At 41.6% G+C, this 18,942-nt stretch overlaps 1 protein-coding gene across 3 annotated transcripts; it reads left to right on the forward strand.

The window, feature by feature from the left end:
- Window positions 1-982: 982 nt before the first annotated feature.
- On the forward strand, window positions 983-10,574 carry hic1 (hypermethylated in cancer 1). 3 transcript variants are annotated; one of them, XM_079569309.1, is made up of 2 exons: window positions 983-1,263; window positions 5,078-10,574. In XM_079569309.1, the coding sequence occupies exon 2, from the start codon at window positions 5,095-5,097 to the stop codon at window positions 7,282-7,284; it is 2,190 nt and encodes a 729-aa protein (XP_079425435.1). In that variant the 5' UTR covers window positions 983-1,263; window positions 5,078-5,094; the 3' UTR covers window positions 7,285-10,574. The 3 variants fall into 3 exon arrangements, with proteins under 3 accessions (XP_079425435.1, XP_079425434.1, XP_079425433.1); XM_079569308.1 differs by having other exon boundaries at window positions 983-1,255; XM_079569307.1 differs by lacking the exon at window positions 983-1,263 and adding an exon at window positions 2,119-2,295.
- The last annotated feature ends 8,368 nt before the right edge of the window (window positions 10,575-18,942 follow it).

The raw sequence follows: 18,942 nt of genomic DNA on the forward strand, positions 1-18,942 counted from the left end.
AAACAAAGTCACAGGTTGCGTGTCAAAAGTGTCTAATTAAGGTGTAATTAGAAGTAATAGGTGGGCCACCAACAAAAAAATGTAGGACCACCATAAGCCAGAGCCAGTCCATACCAGTACCAGTATGTAGTATGGTAGCAGTAGGGTCAAAGCTTGTGCCAGCCGCACTTCCACTGCCCACACCATTGTTTAATGAGGAATTGTAAACATGTAGTGTCTATGTTCCTCAAGCAAAATGCCATGGTGTTTGTAACCAGCGGCGTCGATTTAAAACGCATCATGCAGCACCTGGCAAGGCACTGATGATATCATGGTGTCCCTTCCTGGATGGAAAAGACTATTCTGGAGCATGAATTGAGAGACATCCTTCATGGAACATATGTATTCTGCAGCACACCTCAGTCTGCAGGGTTATCAGCGGTTCATCAGAGAACATGGAAGTCAGACAATAGCTTCCTCTGGGGTCTTCAGGGTGTCCTAGGAATCGGCTCAGTGACAGACGCACCTTCACATTCAAAATAAGACCTGCAAGAGAGCTGGCAGCTGCTGTTAGGAAATAAAACAAACAGGAATAGGTTACTTGTCTGCACAGAGCAGTAATGTTAAAATAATGGACTACATTCATATCTGTCTGCAGTCCTTCTCTCCAACACACAGGGGATTACATAGGATGTGGATATAAAGTACATACAAACGTGATACATATGGGCTACAGTAGTGTAATAATAATAATAATAATAATAATAATAATAATAATAATAATAATAATAATAATAATAATAATAATAATAATAATAATAATAATAATAATAATAATAATAATAAAAATAAAAATCTTAATGTCATCATGATTGTATGCTATAGATGAAGTAATTTAACCATGACCAAACATAGCCTAATGAATGAATGAATGAATGAGTCATTCAGCGTCGGTCAAATGACTGCAGTGCCTCAGACCTGTGGGACTCCCTTGAAAGCACCGTTGGGTGTCGCTGTGCGCGTAAACGTCTCCGCGTGCGGGACCTCAACAGTCCGAAGTGTCAGATTGTGCCGCAAACACGTGTGAAGAACCCCAGGTTTTGGACGGGGGCTAAAGAAGAGTGAAACCTGGAGGAGAAGACCCGATTCAGAGGGGCGAGATTAAGATACGCGGTAGAATATTCTGAGGGAAGCCAGTGCTGGACCTGGAGGACAGAGTGAGGATTCGGGGGGAATGTCGAGGAGGATACGACTAGAGCACCAGCATGAATCCGAGGTAAACGAGTGAGTGACAACTTCAAAACTGATCTTTAAAAGCACTTAAATGTCGAAAGTAGCATTTATTAAAAAAACAAAATACGATCGTTGTCATTTGGGGCGTAATAGTAGGCTACACGAGAATGGAGGAAGTGTAATGCAAAATTACCCAGGCGTTATAACAAAGACTACAGCGATGTACTAATTAATTGAAATACTGTATGCTCATTTTAAATGTACATTCAGAATAAGACCCCTTAAACAGCACGACACAGTGACCAGGACATTGCGCACTGCATGCAGGTGCGTCAAGTTATCTATGCACGATAACTTGAGCTTTCAGATGGATCAGGGGTTTCAATGTTTCAATAATCCAGTAAATTAATGATGTAACATATAAACAATACAGCCGGGAAGTGACTTCGTTGAAACGCTTCATAAGAAAGGCCTCATAGCATCTTTCCAACTTTATTTAAACCCATCAGAAAAGTCGACGGTAAAGAGTGATCTTGAATATGCAAGTAGAGCCTACATATGCATTCAATATGTGCCTGTCTCTTTAAGACGATGTGTTGAGAAGTTCGAGTCGGGGTCATATGAAGTTCCTGCCCTCGATTTTACCTTTTCGTTTTATTAGAGACTGACATCACACGGGGCGCTAAAACACTTAAGGCGCATAGAGGCACCATTATCATCCCGGTGCGCGTTTTTGCTTAGACTCAAAAAATAGCTAAGGAAATTGCTTGAAAAAAAAAAAAAATGTTAGAGGAAACTGAAGCTGGTCAAAGCACTTTTTTAAAATATATGAGTGGATGAGACAGAGTGGAGAGGAGGGGCAGTGACAGAGAAGTGGGTGGGAGGACGGGCCGTAAGGAGCGACAAGAAATTCATATCAATTAATAACATAAAAAAAAGAGCTGGCAGACGCGCTCGGAAAACTGGCATGGTTTTTGGAGGCTGGCAGTTGAAAGCTCAAATGTCAGATATGAGTTCTAGAGAGTGCTGAGATGATCATTAAGGGAGACTTGGAGCGTATGGCAGAAGACATCGGGCATGCAGGTAAGAGCCACTCGCGCTTTACGCACAGCCAGCACGCGGGAACAGGGACACACGGTCAGGGTGTAGAACGGTCCGCTCCACTTTACACACTAACTGCCGTGCTTAAAACTTAAAACAAGGCGGCACAATGTGTTAATTTGTGTACGTCTGTCTAATTAAAAACAATACATTTATTGGCTAAAAGTATTTATGTACTTTATAGCGTGGGCAATCAGTGTTGATAGAACCTCACAAAACTTAAACACCACGGTACTGAATATTACAAAGTAAAATCAATGAATATCCTTTAAAGATAAATCCAAATTAGTGTTTAATAATTGCCATGTATTTGACAACAAACAGTTGGGTGATAGTTATTGGCTATAGCGAACTCACAGTTTGAAAATGCTAAATTACTGAGAAAGAAAACATTTAATTTGTATAGAATAATTTCATAAGAAATAACACGCGTCATCTTTAACTGATGATTTCATTCAACAATATGTTTAGATAATGCTCAAGGACTTTTACAAAAAAGTGATTAAAATAGACGCTCGTGGCGCTGCTGACAGCTCAATATTGGAACCATCTGTGCGATACACCTTGTTTTAACGCACTATTTCTGGAGGTGATTTAAGACTCGCTCTTCGGCAGAGCAAAGGAGAGCTTTAGGAGAGATGGAGCCACTCGTGATCTTTTTACTGTGACACTATGTGTAGAGTAAAGTAGATTAGAGACAGATGAAATGTTGTCCAACACACTCTCTACAATTCTTTGCGCTTTCTATCGGATTAAGAAGTTGCACTAAGTGCGTTTGATTAAACAGTTAGTCATGGTTAATAAATTGGTTAAAATTAGTGTAGCCTTTACGCAGTGCGACTGGATGCGCCACGCTCACATCAATGGAATAAAAGAGTTGTGACAGACTTACTTTCGAAATGAAACGATCTTTGTTGAGTGTTTATTTCTTAATTCTCAACTTAATGTTAAAATCAAAGGGTCGAAAATCACTTACAAAGCACGACAGTTGTGCCCCAGCTATTCTAACGGGACCTTAAGATCTTTTCGTTCATGAAAAAAGTAACAATTCTTAGGCCTTCACTTCATGCACTTCAAGCTATTGCTGTTAAGTGCGTGCACATTACACACACTGGTAATGTCAGATTGTTTAAAGAAACACTGCGGGGACATTTTATGTTATTCATATAGATTATTTAATACCCATATAACGCCATCAATGTTTTTTTGTATTCTTTATATATTTAATTGTTGCAGAGAAATGTGGCAGAAACATGATTTTAAAAAGTGCTAGTTTTCAGAAACTGCCTGACAGGATGCCCTATAGATAAAGTGGTGAAGTTTGTTTTATCTTAAATCAAGATCATATAAGTTTTATGTTAGATTAAAATCATTAAACATAATGAAAAACGACAAAATAAAATATTCAAGATATTTGAACATTTTTAAAATACTGTTGTTTTTTTATATTTTCATTAATACATATATTTCGCTAGTGATGCCGTTTGTTGTAACAGCAGTGACAGAATCAATTATCCTCACAAATATTTTCTGTGGGACGATATCCACCCAGTGCTGTTAATCAGAGTGAATGCGGCTGATGACTTTTAGTGACTTATTCAGAGTTCATGACCTCTTTATATCACACTTGCTGCTAAACATGCTTCATCTGACTTCTACTAATATTTACCCCACCACATGTGAGTGGAGTGATCAAACGCTGACACATAACTGAATCTAAAACACTTAACATGATGCGTGGAGACAAGATGAAGCGTGAACTCATCTCAGCCTACCACGTAGCCGCCTGTTTATCCAACCGTATGCACTTTACATGCCATAAATCATTACAAGTATTTGTATTTTATAGGACATCGATGATAGCATATTTCAGCTCCAAACACATGCTTAAAGTGCAATCAATATAAGCTGGATTTTGTTCTTTACCCAATACTAAAAAGTGAATACACTTAAAAATAGATTTGCGTTTTTGAGGAGTTCCCATTGGTAATCAGAGTGTATCTTAGAATTAAATAAACAAATAGTCTGATGTCAGGAAGGAATGATCAGACAACTGACAGAGTTGTTTAGCAGCTTGTTTCCCATGAGTGAGACAAAACCCCTCGACGTGATAAATTTCATAAATAAACTGTCTTCAGATGATAATGAATGAACAATATGCTGTGTGATGTGGTGTATTTTGGGCCTGATAGAACAATAATGTTGAGGTTAGCTTTATCTAACGCGTGTGTAATGTATTGTGTGCTCACCATCAATTCATGGTAGTATCGAATTCCGATTTACTTTGTGGGCTTCTGGTGTTCCATATATGACTTATTCTTTCAGCAAATGTCCTCTGCTCATACAGTTACATATTGTAGCTGCATCGTGCGCTTTATTTAGACAAAAATATACACATATTTTACCCACTAAGTATATCTGTGCTTTCTGAGTGTAGTTTTTTTTTCTTCACGCAGAGAATGTCAATGCATTAAAAATTCTGATAATGAGAAAACCATTGCCTCCATTCACCTTTTATAAAAGTTCACATCGCAGAGTGGTGCTCTCCACATACATAACACAAATTCCCTGTCATTGATGAAGCAATACCAGCAATAACAGCAGCATTTACACTGATCATTTTTACTCTGCTTTCTACATTATGATACATCTTTTTTATCCTATTTAATTTAATCCAAGCCAGACTTTACTGAAGTCCTCAGTACATTCCTGTGCACTATGGTGTTGCCCTTTGTGTGACATTCACACATGTCTATTGTTACAGGTGCTGGACTGAAGACGATGCTGGATGCCATGGAAGTTCCAAGTCATGCGAGGGATCTTCTTCTGCAGCTCAACAGCCAGCGCACCAAGGGCTTTTTATGCGATGTCATCATAGTGGTGCAGAATGCGCTCTTCCGAGCTCACAAGAACATTTTGGCTGCCAGCAGCCACTACTTGAAGTCCCTGGTGGTCCACGACAATCTCATCAACCTCGACCATGAGATGGTGAGTCCAGGGGTCTTCCGGGTCATTCTGGACTACATATACACCGGCCGCCTTAGTGAAGGGGACCCGACCTCTGCCTCTGAACCCAGTCTGGGGGCTGTGTTAGCCGCAGCTAGCTACCTGCAGCTGCTCGACTTAGTGGCCTTATGTAAAAAGAAGCTTAAAAGGAATAGCAAGTACCTGCCTCGTCCAAGTCCAGCATATCTGCCCTATCCCAAACTGGGGCCTAATAGTATGGGTTTAGGGAGTGGCCGGTATAGAATTTCAACTCCTGTCATTCAGTCTTGTCCTCCTGGAGGAATCGTAAACAGCCTTGCACCTCGACCACCTCCACTAGAGGACCTTGTTCCTCATCGCCTGGGCATTCACACAGGAGAACTGTACGCTCCCACCTCCACACAGGCATCTCAGGTGTTTCCTTCCCCTCCAAATGGCCTGTCTGCTCAGATGAGCATGCGCTCAGCCCACCCAGAAACAAACTGCTCCCCAATGTTTGGCCTCGATCTCACTAAAAAAAGCCCAAGCTCACAGTCTCAGCACACGCCCAACCTGACCAGCTCTCATAATGAGGAGGAGAGAGACGGCACTCTGAGTGGCCACACCAGCCCCATGCAGGGCATCAATGGACGACCCTTCCCATCTGACAAACTTGAGAGCAGTGATCCAGCCGGTGCTCTTTCTCCCCCTCCTTTCCCTCATCTCAACCAGCCTCTGGCCCCGCACCTGCCCCATCTGCACCGCTCCACTTCACAGAACAATGCCAATGAACGTTTTCCCTGTCCACCCAGCCCTGACACCCCGATTGAAGGGACAGACACTGGCAGAGAGATGGGAAACATATACCGCTGGGTTAAACATGAGCCAATTTCATATCCAGTTGAAGATGATGATGAGGATGATGATGATGAAGCAGGTGAAAATGGAGAGCAGAATCACAACCATCACAAAGTGGGGGAGGAGAGTGAAGGAGCAGAGGACAAGAGTGGCTCAGGGACAGAGGAGACAGGCAGCAGCGAAGGCCGACCCTCCCCAACGGGACCTAGGGGCCGATTCCACATGTCATATGAGCCTGAAAGCTTTGGGGACAATCTTTATGTTTGCATTCCTTGTGATAAAGGCTTTCCAAGCTCAGAGCAGCTCAATGCACACGTGGAGACACACACTGAGGAAGAGCTGTATGGCACCACCGGTGGAGAGATGGGGAACAACAATAGCAGCACCAAAAACAATGGCAGCAATACCAATGGGTACAGTGGCCTCAGCAGCAGCAGTCTGAACAGCTTGTCCCACCTAGAAACTAAGTCCAGTCAAGGCTTAGGAGCAGGGGGCATTGGGGACATGATCCGGCCCTATCGCTGCTCCAACTGTGAGAAGTCTTACAAAGACCCTGCCACTTTGAGACAACATGAGAAAACCCACTGGCTGACCAGGCCATACCCATGCAGTATATGTGGCAAAAAGTTCACACAGCGTGGCACTATGACACGACATATGCGCAGCCACCTGGGCCTGAAGCCGTTTGCCTGCGACTCTTGTGGCATGAGGTTCACCAGGCAGTACCGGCTCACCGAGCACATGAGGATCCACTCCGGGGAGAAGCCCTACGAATGCCAGGTCTGTGGGGGGAAGTTTGCCCAACAACGCAACCTTATCAGCCACATGAAGATGCACAGCAGTGGGGGCACTGCGGGGGGGCTCACTGATGGCAAACTCAAGCTGGACTTTACTGAGGGCATCTACCCTCTGACTAAATACACAGCAGAGCACCTGGGGCTGAAGCAGGAAAATGCCAGTGAGTTTTTTCTCCAAGCTCAGCAGCAACTTGTGGCTGATGCGAAAGCCTTAGAGAGCCTGTACCCTTTGTCCAAACTGGCCTCTGAGCACCTGGGTATCCCCCCAGACAAGCTGGACACCTTGGGACAACCACTGCTGCCTCAGGCCATCTCTGACACTCGCACCATCGACCGCTACTCCCCCAGTTAAGACCTTACTGTTTTTAATTCCACATTAGTGTATATATATGCAGCAGTATTGTGACACTGTTCACCTCAGTATCTCCTCTGCACCTCAGACTCAGGCCTAAAGCCTTAGGCCTGCAATTGCACACCCCTCTGTAAGTGCCTTTATGTGTGACAAATGTAACAATAACTTACTTAACAAGCACTGTGCTTCAATGACCAAAGAATATGTCTCATGTTCATGTACAGTGTGCAACAAAGACCTTTTATTCCAGCAATTGAGCCAAAGCAACAGGTTAAAAACCAAAATAAGTTGTGTCCTATTTATTTTTTGTTTTGTGGTAAAATCCAAAGATCAAAGAAAGTGGTGCAAAAAGATCCTTTATGTACATTTAAATGACGGATATACAAAACACAAGCACATTTGCAGTTGTGTCCAACCTTGAGTGTTAACAGTTGTCAAATAGATAGGCCAAAATATCTGGACTTTGAAAAACGTGTTACCATCCATATGTTATTGTTCAGCTCGGGGTACTTGACGTTTTGTTTCGCTCAATCCCCAACTTGCCCCCAACCAGTTGATGTAAAATACTGAACAAAATGTATATGTCATTTATTCACCCCCCTGCGTTTTGTCAGTCTATAGTCACTTTAAAGTAATCCCCCCTCACACTGCTGTCACTTCGACTGGCTTGTCACCGTACTTCCACAGCCCCTTAAAACATTAGCAGGATGTGGTAACAACAGCAGTGATCCCATTACTGTGGCACGATGGTCTGCAGCCAACTGATGACATACTAATCCCTGGTCACGATGACAGAAGATTCTTTACACAGTGCCAATCATGCATGGGGTGTTGCCTCTGTCATTCCTTATATTCACCATTGCAGCCTTATCCAGTGAGTCCAGTGCATAGGAAAGAGGCAGTTTATCGTTTAATCAGCGCTTGTGTGGTCAGATTCTGTGTTGGACTTGGCTTGACCTGACCCCCCCCCCCCCCCCATTGCTTGCCGTTTACTGTTCCAGCTACTGCTCACAATCGCAAATATAAAATTAAACCTCTGACACACATTATCTTGTTAGAGTAGTAGGGTCGTTTTATTCTATTTTCTGAGGCAGGAAAAATTGGTAAACATAAGCATTTTGGTGTGTGTTCTGGATATAAGCAGCAGTCCATTTAATTGATTGTTAATTTCTTATAAGGCCACAGTTCTGAGTAATAGGTTTAGTCTCCCAGTACGTAACCACAGTGGGCTGCTAATCTGTCAGTGATACGGACATACTTAGGCTGTCCGAGTCTTCCCTAGAAGCCTGCAGTAAACGGGATGTCCCAGCTGTTGTGTCCGAGTAATCCCTGTGAAGTATCACTTTCTCCAGGACAATTCACACGGCTTATCGGCATCATGTCCCCATTTCATGCCTGCCACTCTATCCCCCTCTTTACTTTCTAACATCATGTTCCAGAACTACAAATGTCTCCCGTCTGCTTGCAGTAAACAGCAGTGGTGTATTTGTATCTCGGTTGACCGGCAGTTCCCTTTAAAAAACAAAAAAAAACAACAGCACTTAATAATTGTGGGGTGATTTTGCTTGTATATGTTGTTTGTTTGTTTTTATTCAAAGAACATTGTGACCATTTTTACTGTTCTAGTTTTGAATTATTACTATTTTTTAGTTCTTTTGTTAATCAGCTTGGAAATGTCTGACCACTATAGTGCCATTCCAACCTCAGCGGGTGAATGTGAAGATTGTAAAGCCATATTTACACTGTGATATATCTAATACATTGTAAAAGATAAACTAAAAAACAAAAAAACAAAGTGCCTGATCATTTATCATACTTGTGTACAGTACTGTGCAAAAGTAAATGTGAAACAAGTGGCTTAATATAATTGAATGATCTGACAGTAATGGGACAAAGATGTTAAGAGTAATAATTTAAATTGGATCACATTTCTAAGTGAGAGCATTTACCCATGAACTGTTATATCTTTACGTTAGGAGAATTCATTTATCATTGAGAGACGAATCAGTGCCTTGGCAATATGTATTTGTAAATGTATTTTTCTACACCTTTTGTACGTTCTTTGCTCATAACATTCTCCCCTGCCTTTTGCACAGTACTGTTGCTTTCAGCCTTTCCTTTCGTTTTAAACTGAAGCGCACATGAAAGCTGTGCGTATCTCAGGACTGAACCCAGAACTTGGATGCTATGCTTTACTAAAACACACCAATTCAGTAATTACTTGCAGACACTTTTACGGGGCGCTTTGTCCTGTGTCAAACCTGTGTATTGTACATTTTACATGTGTTATTGTGGACATGTGAGGAGGTATTAAAGATTGTTCTTTTTGTATTTCTATTATGCTTTTCTCATGACTTCTCCCAAAGAGGTGTTGCTTGACCATTTCTGGTGTTGTTGTTTTTGTGAGAAGAGGCAGAGTTTTAAATGATAAAACCACAGTGGAGATGTCACAATGGCCTTTATGCTCAGTTTCACCACAGCAATCTTTACATACAAACTGTGCTTTTATTTTGAATTTACTGCACTGTAAAATAGTGTGCGTAAAATTAATCAAATTAAGTTCTTTAAACTTTTTTTTTTTTTTTTTCATTTGTAGCTTTGGCATCAATTATTTTTGATCGGGTGATGTTAATGGACCAAACATAAGGAAACATAATTTTACTAACTAAACGGATTCTGTCATTTATTTATAAAAGGGTTTAAGAATAGTTTAAACGTTTGGTGTGAGACAATCCGACCTCCTCTTTTTCACATGGTTGTTAGTCATGGGAATTCATTCACTCGCTCATCCACACATCGCAGGAAAGCGCTTGATAAAGACCAAACATTTTATTTCAATTCGAAAAACACAAAAGTAAACGATAATAGAGAGATAGAAAGAGACAGTATACAGAGAGATCCGCTTGTCTGTCTGTCTCTAGGTGCTGTTAATGCATGTTCTGGGAATAAGGCGACTGTTGAAGGAGAGGAGCAGGAAGTGCCCTCTTGACCAGTGTGTGTCCGTGGGCGGATGCGCAGTGTGTTTGTGCTCACAGTCAGATACCAGAGCAGGAGCAGAGTGGAGGCCCAGCGGGGTGGACCTCAGCTATTGTCTCACCATAAAAAAAAAGAAAAGAAAAACCTGTTGAAAAAAAGTGTCCATTCACAAAACAACCCATATCTCGTCTTTTTTCCTTCCCTTCTGTCCACTGTGGGATTACACCTCTGTTCAGGATCACAGTCCTCTGACACGGCGAGGAAACTATTGAGACATTCTGTGACACACTGAGGATGTTCGGGATTTCGCTACTCTTTGTTTGAACAGTATCTACAAGCTTTTTGTAATGACTATGCATAATTGTCCGGTGATTGCAGGCCACAGTGAAGCCATTTGGGAGTATTTTTTACTTTTAGCTCCCATGTCACGAAATATAATAGAGCAAGCCCCAAAACTACCTTGTGTAAAACCATTATTCTACTACATAAAAATCAGTGTATTGAATTTTAATACTAGTCCTCTTGAAGTATCCCAGTGTTCCTCTCCTCTCAGTTCAGTAGTTCAGCGTTGCCTCACGCAGCTCTCCTCACCTCAGCCTGTCCCTCTCCATTTCACTGCCTCCCTCTGTCAGGATCCACTTACACTCGGCTGCTTTTCAGGCTGAAAAAGGCAAGTTGTCTCGAGTGTTTGTGAGGAGACCATTGCTTTCCTTTAACGTCTGAACACAAGAGCCAATAATCAACCAAAAGACAACGTTGACGACATATACGTTTGGTGCTAATCGGAAAAAGCAAAAACGTGTAGTAGCAAAACTGAGCCAAACCTTGCATGCATCGTTCTCATCTTACTTTTGCCATCTTTGGATTATTGAGGAGAAATTATATATTTTAAACTTCACTGTAAAAAAAAAGAATAAGAAGAAAAATCCAATGAATAGACAACAACACAGACATGGTTAAAATTAGCATAGCTCTCACACACACACACACACACACACACACACACACACACACACACACACACATCCATGGGATTGTTACTGGGAAGTCTTAATCAGAATGTGAGTTGAAAGCTTGCAGAGCACAGTAAGATGTCGACGCAGCAGCTCGAGGCCCCGGCGCGAGGCAGACGAGCAAAACTTACAAGCTTCTACTTTTGGGTTTTCGAATCAGATCCTGTGGTAGAATTGATTGTGATGCTCATGATGTAAGGATTACTGTGACGAGGGATGGAGAGCGTTGCCGTCTCTTTGTGGTTCGAGAGTTCAGAAAGTTTACAGAAGGACAGACAGACGGACAGACAGACAGTGGCAGAGGATGAAGAGAAGAAAAAAAAAAATAAAGGATTTGAAATGGAAAGTAAATGCCTTTTTGACCAAACTCCTAAATAAATGTGGTGATTCTGTGGTTTACAAGGCCTTGCTTCAGAGTGCCATAAACAAATAATAAAGCAATACAATGAAGCCAAACAGTACTTTTTACACTTTTCTATCCATTTTTGCTTTGGTGAAATGAATGTATTTATTGCATGTCAAAATTGTTTCATAGTTCATTTGTACATTTCTTGTAATTGTGACTTTTTTTTTTTTTTTTTTTTTAAATATCAACTTCACTTAATGACAATGCCTTAATAGAATCATGTTGATAAGGCTTTTATGTTTTAAAAGCTAATGTGAAATGTTTTTGTTTGTTTCTATATTCAAAATCAACTTGGCAATAAAAGTAAATTTCATACCATACTGAGTGAGTATGTTGACTAACCAAAAGTTACTCTGCACGTCGCAGAAGTAGTGAAACTTCCCACGTGACTGTGATTAGCGCTGGGGCTATGACTGTTAAAACACTTGACGCTTTTATTGTGCATGATATGAGGTTCACATTAAAACAAAATGCTGAAACAAAACACCAGGAGGAAAGCCGTTTCACTGCAACGCCAACCGCAAATTTCACTTTCCGATAATACGTCCAAGCTCCCATAGGCCGGACATGAGAGTGGCTCATTGACGAGGGAGAATTTCAAATGAATCTCATACATCACATACAGTCCACATGCAACAGGGAGCGAATCCATTACTCTTGTCAGCAGCAGCCAACGCAGCCAGGCCGAATTCACGCACTGCCCCTGAACGCACCTTATTCACAGCAACAAAAAAATCACCCTGATGTCCAGATGTTTCATACACAAACCAGGAGACAAATTCTGCATTGGACATATTAGCATTTCTCCTACAGATGTCTATGCTCATATGCATTCATTATGTGCTGCAATGTGCTACATTTTCGACAATACTTGGCACGATCCGCTTCAGGTTGATGAAGACCTTAAAGGGATATTTCAGGATTTTTGACATAGGGCCTCATTTCCTAGTTATCCAGAGTGTTGTTGATTTCTGTACTACTTTTTTTTTTTTTTTTATTCATGCAGTCCTTATATTAGAAGAGTTTAGTGGTGCTAGGCTAGTGCTAGGCTAGTGCATGTCTATGGTAACTAGTAGCCTGCGTTAAAAACAGTCTGACCCGAGCACAGTGCACCTGAGGCAAATCACTTACAACACCAGACTACCGCTATGTCTGAGTTGACTGAATAATGTTTGAAATATAACCATTTTGCATTTAAAATAACTTATATTTGAGCAGCATCAGTTTCCTGGTGGTAAGCTACACAGTGGCGGAGTGATCTGCTAGGTTACCGGATCTACAGTAGTTTGTTTACCTTACAGCCGGCATTACGACACGTGGAATTCATAAAGGAGCTTTCTAAAAATCAGATATGGCAACATTTGGAGGACTACCCGATGATTTTGAAAAGGTTTTTAATGCAGGCTACTAGTTACCATTGACATGCGCTAGCCTAGCACTAGCCTAGCACCACTAAACTCTTCAAATATAAGGACTGCATGAATAAAAAATCTCAAACAACAACACTCCGGGTAACTAGGAAATGAGGCCCTATGTCAAAAATCCTGAAATATCACTTAAAAAAAGCGCTGTTTAAAATGGAAATGAAAACCACAGTCGGCTCTGACATGTTGCATAGATTTGAATGGCACAAATTCTTATTGACAACATTAAAATAAACAATTTTCAAGAACATCATTAAATCTTTTGACGTGTTGGTGCCATTCAGTTCAACAGAAACGCCGCTTACGTTTAACCTAAGTAAGTATTTCACTAAAAGTTTCAGCTGTCATACTTTCTGTCCCCATTGATTCGGTTGCCATGGAGATCAGCAGGCCGCTGTAGGAGTGAGTCATTCCCGGATGCTACCTGCAGGTACAATGAGGACAACAGTGACGGCAGAGACATCACTTCTCGAACTGCAGCAAAGTGAAAGAAACGTGAGGCTGTACATGGCCTCACGAGGAGTTGACTGCTGTTTTTATTGCTTTAGCTGGCTTACCGTAGCATTAGTTATGTTTAGATAATACACAATTAAGATGGCTGGACAAAAAAAAGCAATAGATTGTGGAAATTAAGTAACATTTACAAAGGAAACAATGCTGGATTCTCAAAATATGTCAACCAGTCTGGAAAAAAGGCATAAATTGGCATTATTAAATTTCATGCTTTTCTCAAGGGAAGGCTTCAGTCCTGCATTTCAGCCTGATAACATCATTAACCAAAACAGAAAATGCAGTCTGTTTATTTCATGCTTTAGCATCTGTTATTGAATCTCCTTCAGAGGCAGCGGTGGGACATTTGTCCTGGCAGGCCCTGGTGCCCCTCTGCCCTCACAGATCACATGGCAAAGGCCTTCGGTGTTTGGTGTCCGGAGTTGACTGACATCATGCCAATATTAAAGAAAACGCTCTATTACCTGCCAGGAATTCATTTTAAAGCGACAACCCATTTCATCCACGTGTTCAAAGGCCTTCCAGAAGAAAGCAGTAATTAACACAAGAGCGCTATTTGCATTGTTTGTGTCATGAAGAGAACAAACTATTCATTCATCAACTGCGGAGAAACTGAAAGGTCACCAGCTTGGACTTTTAGGGAAGTCTGTCGTACGTGATTCATCCATTTCCAGACGAGTGTGTTGCGTACGAGGTGTTTAATTTCCTGTTTCGGCCTTGGCTTTATAACACCGGTCAGCTGTTCGAAGATGCAGAAAGGTGCAGTTATCTGTCAGTCACACTTCCACTGGTCAACAAGAACACGAGACAATTTCGAAAGTTAGGGCGCAAACAGCGAAGGAATCTCTGGAGTCGTGGAGTCATTCTGAAATACATTTGTGGAGTTCAAAGAGGAGGGAAAGGCATGTTTGATGTGGTCTGTCTTAACTAGAGATGTGCTCATCATTCTGTGCCATTTCTGCAAGCGGGGGTGGGTCAAGTGCCTTGCCCAGGGACAAAAACAACAGTGTGCAATGCTTTTGAGCTCATTAAGCTTCATCTTATTAGCAACTGGGAGCGTGTTTGTTATCATTTCGGACCAAAGGCAGGAAACAAACTGCTTCTCTTGACAGTAAAGATGGAGGTCCAGCTTGGGAGTGTCTACAAGGGCCATTGATGATCACTGCCTTATTAGCGTTAAGAGTGAGCAAAGGGATGAACTTGCCTTTAATTTCACCTCTCTGTGTCATGTTCTTATCCTCCTTTCCTCTCCCCTTGGCCGATCCCACCCCTGCTACATTTCATGGCTCGGACTCCCACCGAATGGAAAACAGCTGGACCAGGGCCTGCCCAAAGCACATTATGCCCAAGTTTTCAATGAATTCCCATCTCCCCTCACCCCACCACCACCACCACCACCACCCTCCTCTCCCCCTTCGCTCCTCTGTCCAGTGCTCCGCTCCCCTGCTCCCTGTCCTCGTTTAAGGTGGGGCCGTGCAGCTGAAACAAAAGAAAAACATCTTGTATGAGAACATGCTCCTCACCCACATATGGTACTCTCCTTTCTTTTCTGTGAATTTCTTTCCCAACCCAACTCCCTGGTGATCGGCCGCTGTTATGGCTGGTTCTGCACTTGACAGCTCTGAAAAACGCAGAGATATAAAGCAGCTGACTTATGCACACAGGTATTCGTACAGTTAAGTAATGTGTCGGGCTTATTTCGTCGCGATACTCAAGTGTAGGCAGACAGCGGGGTCAGCAGAGGTCAGCCGCGCAAGAAGACAAAAACATTTTGAAAGGCACAAGTTGGACTTGTGAGAGCCAAGGCAGTGAGAGGAGAGGTGCTTTCTCATAAAAGGCTCTCGAGCTGCAGTAATGACAGCTCACAGTGATAAGAAACATAGATATGAGCCTGAAGTGCGGGTCCAAAGAGGTAAAGAGAACAGTTCTGGGCAAGCTCTTATGAAAAACATATATATCTGTCTGTGTAAATTATTACATAGTTTGTGTTTTTTGGGGGATTTTCTTTGTGCCATTAAACCAAACTAAAGCAGTGGGTGTCTTTGCGTCCTTGAGCAAGACACTTCACCTCAACTATACTATGCAAATGCAAGAATGGGGTGTGAATGAACGATTGGTGAACACTGGATGTTGGTGCAGATTGATGGAAACTTACCAACAAGTGTGAAAAGTGAATAAATAATACCATAAACAGTTGTGCTCAAAGGTTTACACACCCTGGCAGAATTTCATCATCGGCCGTCCCGTTGGCCTTGTTGACAACAAAAATGTGCACCATACCTACTGTGGGGAGAGCTCAAATGTGCTGGTCATGCAAGACATCCCAGAAACTTATGGGAACTGGAGGCTTTTTGCCAAGAAGAATGGGCCGTTTTACCATTAGAAATAATAAAGAACCTCATCCACAAGTACCGCAAAAGACTCCAAGCTGTCATTGACGTTCAAGGAGGCAATACACAATATTAAGAACTGGGGTAAGTATTTTGATCAGGAACATTTTGGTACTTTCTTTTTTTCATAGGATTTAAAAAGAATAAACTTGTTTCACCATAAACGGCTTCACACAACCACTAACTATGAGTGAAAAAAAAACTTTCTGTCATCTTTCATATTCTTCATCAGAAATTGTGACAGGATATGTAAACCTTTGAGCACAACTGTATATGAAGAATATCCAGACAGTGTTACATAAACCCAATGCATTATTATTTTTGTAAGAAGAAGCAGAGCCAAGGCAGTGACCCTATCTCACAATAATAATCATTTTGTGCAAGGAAACTAGGCAATAGTCATCATCCTTCAGCGCGAGTGAAATCACATTTTGGAACAGTCTTCTGCATTTTATAGTTGGTTTGGTGCAGAGGAAGTGTTGCTCTGAAGCGATGGTGTGATAACCTGGTGTGCTCTGTGGGTATCACATACGTGTGGTTGTGTGTGTGTGTACGTGCAAGTGCGTGTGTGCCAGTGCAATTTCCTGCAGCCAATTGACTAACATGTGGGCACCTGCCCTGACTAATCCGCCCATCCTGTTCCTCTGGGCTTACATAATGCACAGTTTAGACTCTTCTACTGCATTTATAATATTAGGCGGACTCCGAAATGTTAATTTGTCTATTGATATTCATAATTGAAAAGCGTTAGTTTATAATGCGTTGATATTGTGCCCGCCAAGTCTGTTTGACCGCAGTTCAAAAATGTATACTTTGAGGGACATTCAAACAAAAAAAACATACAGAAACACACATACAGCTTCATTGTATGCTTTGTCTAGGTTTTTTTTTTTGCCCTTTTGTGAGAAGTTAGCATTGTAGTAGGGTTAGTAATTACCAGGAGCAGCTATTTCTGTACATAAAATAATAGAGATATTAAAAGCAGCGGGTTTAGCTAGTTCATGAATTAGTCATTCACTGATGCTGGAAGCACCACACAATAAAATGAGAAGGGACTTTACATCATAAATTTCAGCTCAGACGAGGAGTGCAGAGGCCATGCAAGCCTGGACAGAGCCGCTTGGCCACACATTCACACCACAACCCCAAGACTACAGGTAATAATGAGATCTTTATCTGTGAGGGGAAACTGGAAGGCAGACTTTATAGCGCTCAAGGCCTGCAGGGAGAAGTCTGACAAACTAATGAGCTGGCATCCAAACAACTGCAGTTCAGAAGGTGATCTACTAAAGTGTGAGCGAGGAGATGACTTTGGAGTTAACGAGAATGACTTAATCTCAGGTGCTGGGACTGGGTTATTTGCTATGAAAGGCAAAATGTGAGAAGGCGCCAAAACTACTGATGCTACTGTGTTTGGTAAAGCCCCCCCTCGCGCCCCCCCTCCCTTCTCTCTTCTTCTAGGTGAATATGTTGACAAAAGGAAGTCAGTGAACTATTGAGTACAGGGTGTCCGTTGTCTTTAGAGTGTGGAGTTACCCACTTAAAAGCAAGCCATTAGTAAGTTTGACAGGGGTAATACATTTCAGTGTACTTCATCACTTTCACTTTGGGTGTGTGTGCGGTTGGAAAAAATTCTGAAAATTAGTCATCAGTCAGTGGAGAGGAGGGTCATTCGATGTGTGAAAGGTAGCGGTTGCTGAACAGATAAGGAACCCTAATAATCTGATCACAGTTCATCCAGTAAACTGTCCCTGATTAGAGATAATGAAAGATCAAAGCCTATATAGGTTTTTTTTTTTTTTCATTTCAAGATTATATAGCAAATATTTGCCCTTCAGTTTACCGATGTAAACACTGCTGATGTAATTATTTCTCCTGCTTGCTCTTGGTCTGTGTTTTCTACTGTGACATTAGAGGATGTTATATTACTAAAAAGAATGAAACACTCTTCCTGTCCTTTAGACGTTATACACACAACTTTGCTTTATAAAGTCACTGATATTTGCTGCCCCTCATGTTGTTAAACTGATCAATGTTTCTCTTATGTCTGGGTCTGTTCCAAACTTTTTTAAACAGGCAGCGATAAGTCCCATCCTAAATAAACCCAACTTGCGCCCAGCTGAGCTTGGCAATTATAGGCCCATATTGAAATTGCCTTTTCACTCCAAAGTTGTGGAAAAGGTGGTAGTAGAACAGCTGACTGCTTTTCTACATATTGATAATGTTTGACAAATTTCAATCGGGTTATTGTAAGATGCACTCTACTGCGACTGCCCTACTAAATGTTTCTAGTGACATCCGGATGACTCTGGTCAGTATTCATTATTGATTCGGCTTGATCTGTCTGCAGCTCTTGATACTGTAGATCATAAACTGTTGCTACAGAGACTCAATACTGACTCGGACTGTCCTGAAGTGGTTGTCGCCCTATTAGACCAATAGAACTTTCCCTGTGTGTATAAATAACATTATGCCTGAAGCTACTCCTTTGCTGCATGGTGTTCCTCAGGGATCCGCCTTGGGGCCAATTTTGCTTTGTTGCACATCAGCCTTCTTGGAAAAATCATTAGCCGCTTAAAAAATGTGTCTTATCATCTCTATGCTGATGATATTCAACTGTACTTTTTGTTTAAGGAGTCAGAGATGCACAGGGATGGATAATAATGGATTGTCTTTCAAGTGTAAAGCTCTGTGAAAACTGCCATCAGCTGAATTCTAAAAAGACTGAGACTTTGATCATTGCTCCAGAGCAGAGTTTGGTTTGACCAGTTTCTATCTCTTGACAGTCATTCAAGGCATTTTTTCCATTTGAGAAACATTGCCAAATTTAGGCCAATTTTATCCAACTCTGATCTTGAATTGGTGATTCATGCTTTTATCTCATCTCGTTTAGATTATTGTAACTCCCATTTTACTTATTTTAACAAAAAATGTAATCA

This window comes from Gobius niger (genome assembly GCF_951799975.1).
Source record: "Gobius niger genome assembly, chromosome: 1".
In the NCBI taxonomy this organism is placed as follows: domain Eukaryota; kingdom Metazoa; phylum Chordata; class Actinopteri; order Gobiiformes; family Gobiidae; genus Gobius; species Gobius niger.

Excerpts from the sequence above, each read along its gene's own strand:
- hic1 (XM_079569307.1), top strand. The coding sequence starts at position 2,244 with ATGATCATTAAGGGAGACTTGGAGCGTATGGCAGAAGACATCGGGCAT. Across the intron at positions 2,296-5,077 it reads AGAAGACATCGGGCATGCAG|GTGCTGGACTGAAGACGATG; the intron begins GTAAGAGCCACT and ends CTATTGTTACAG.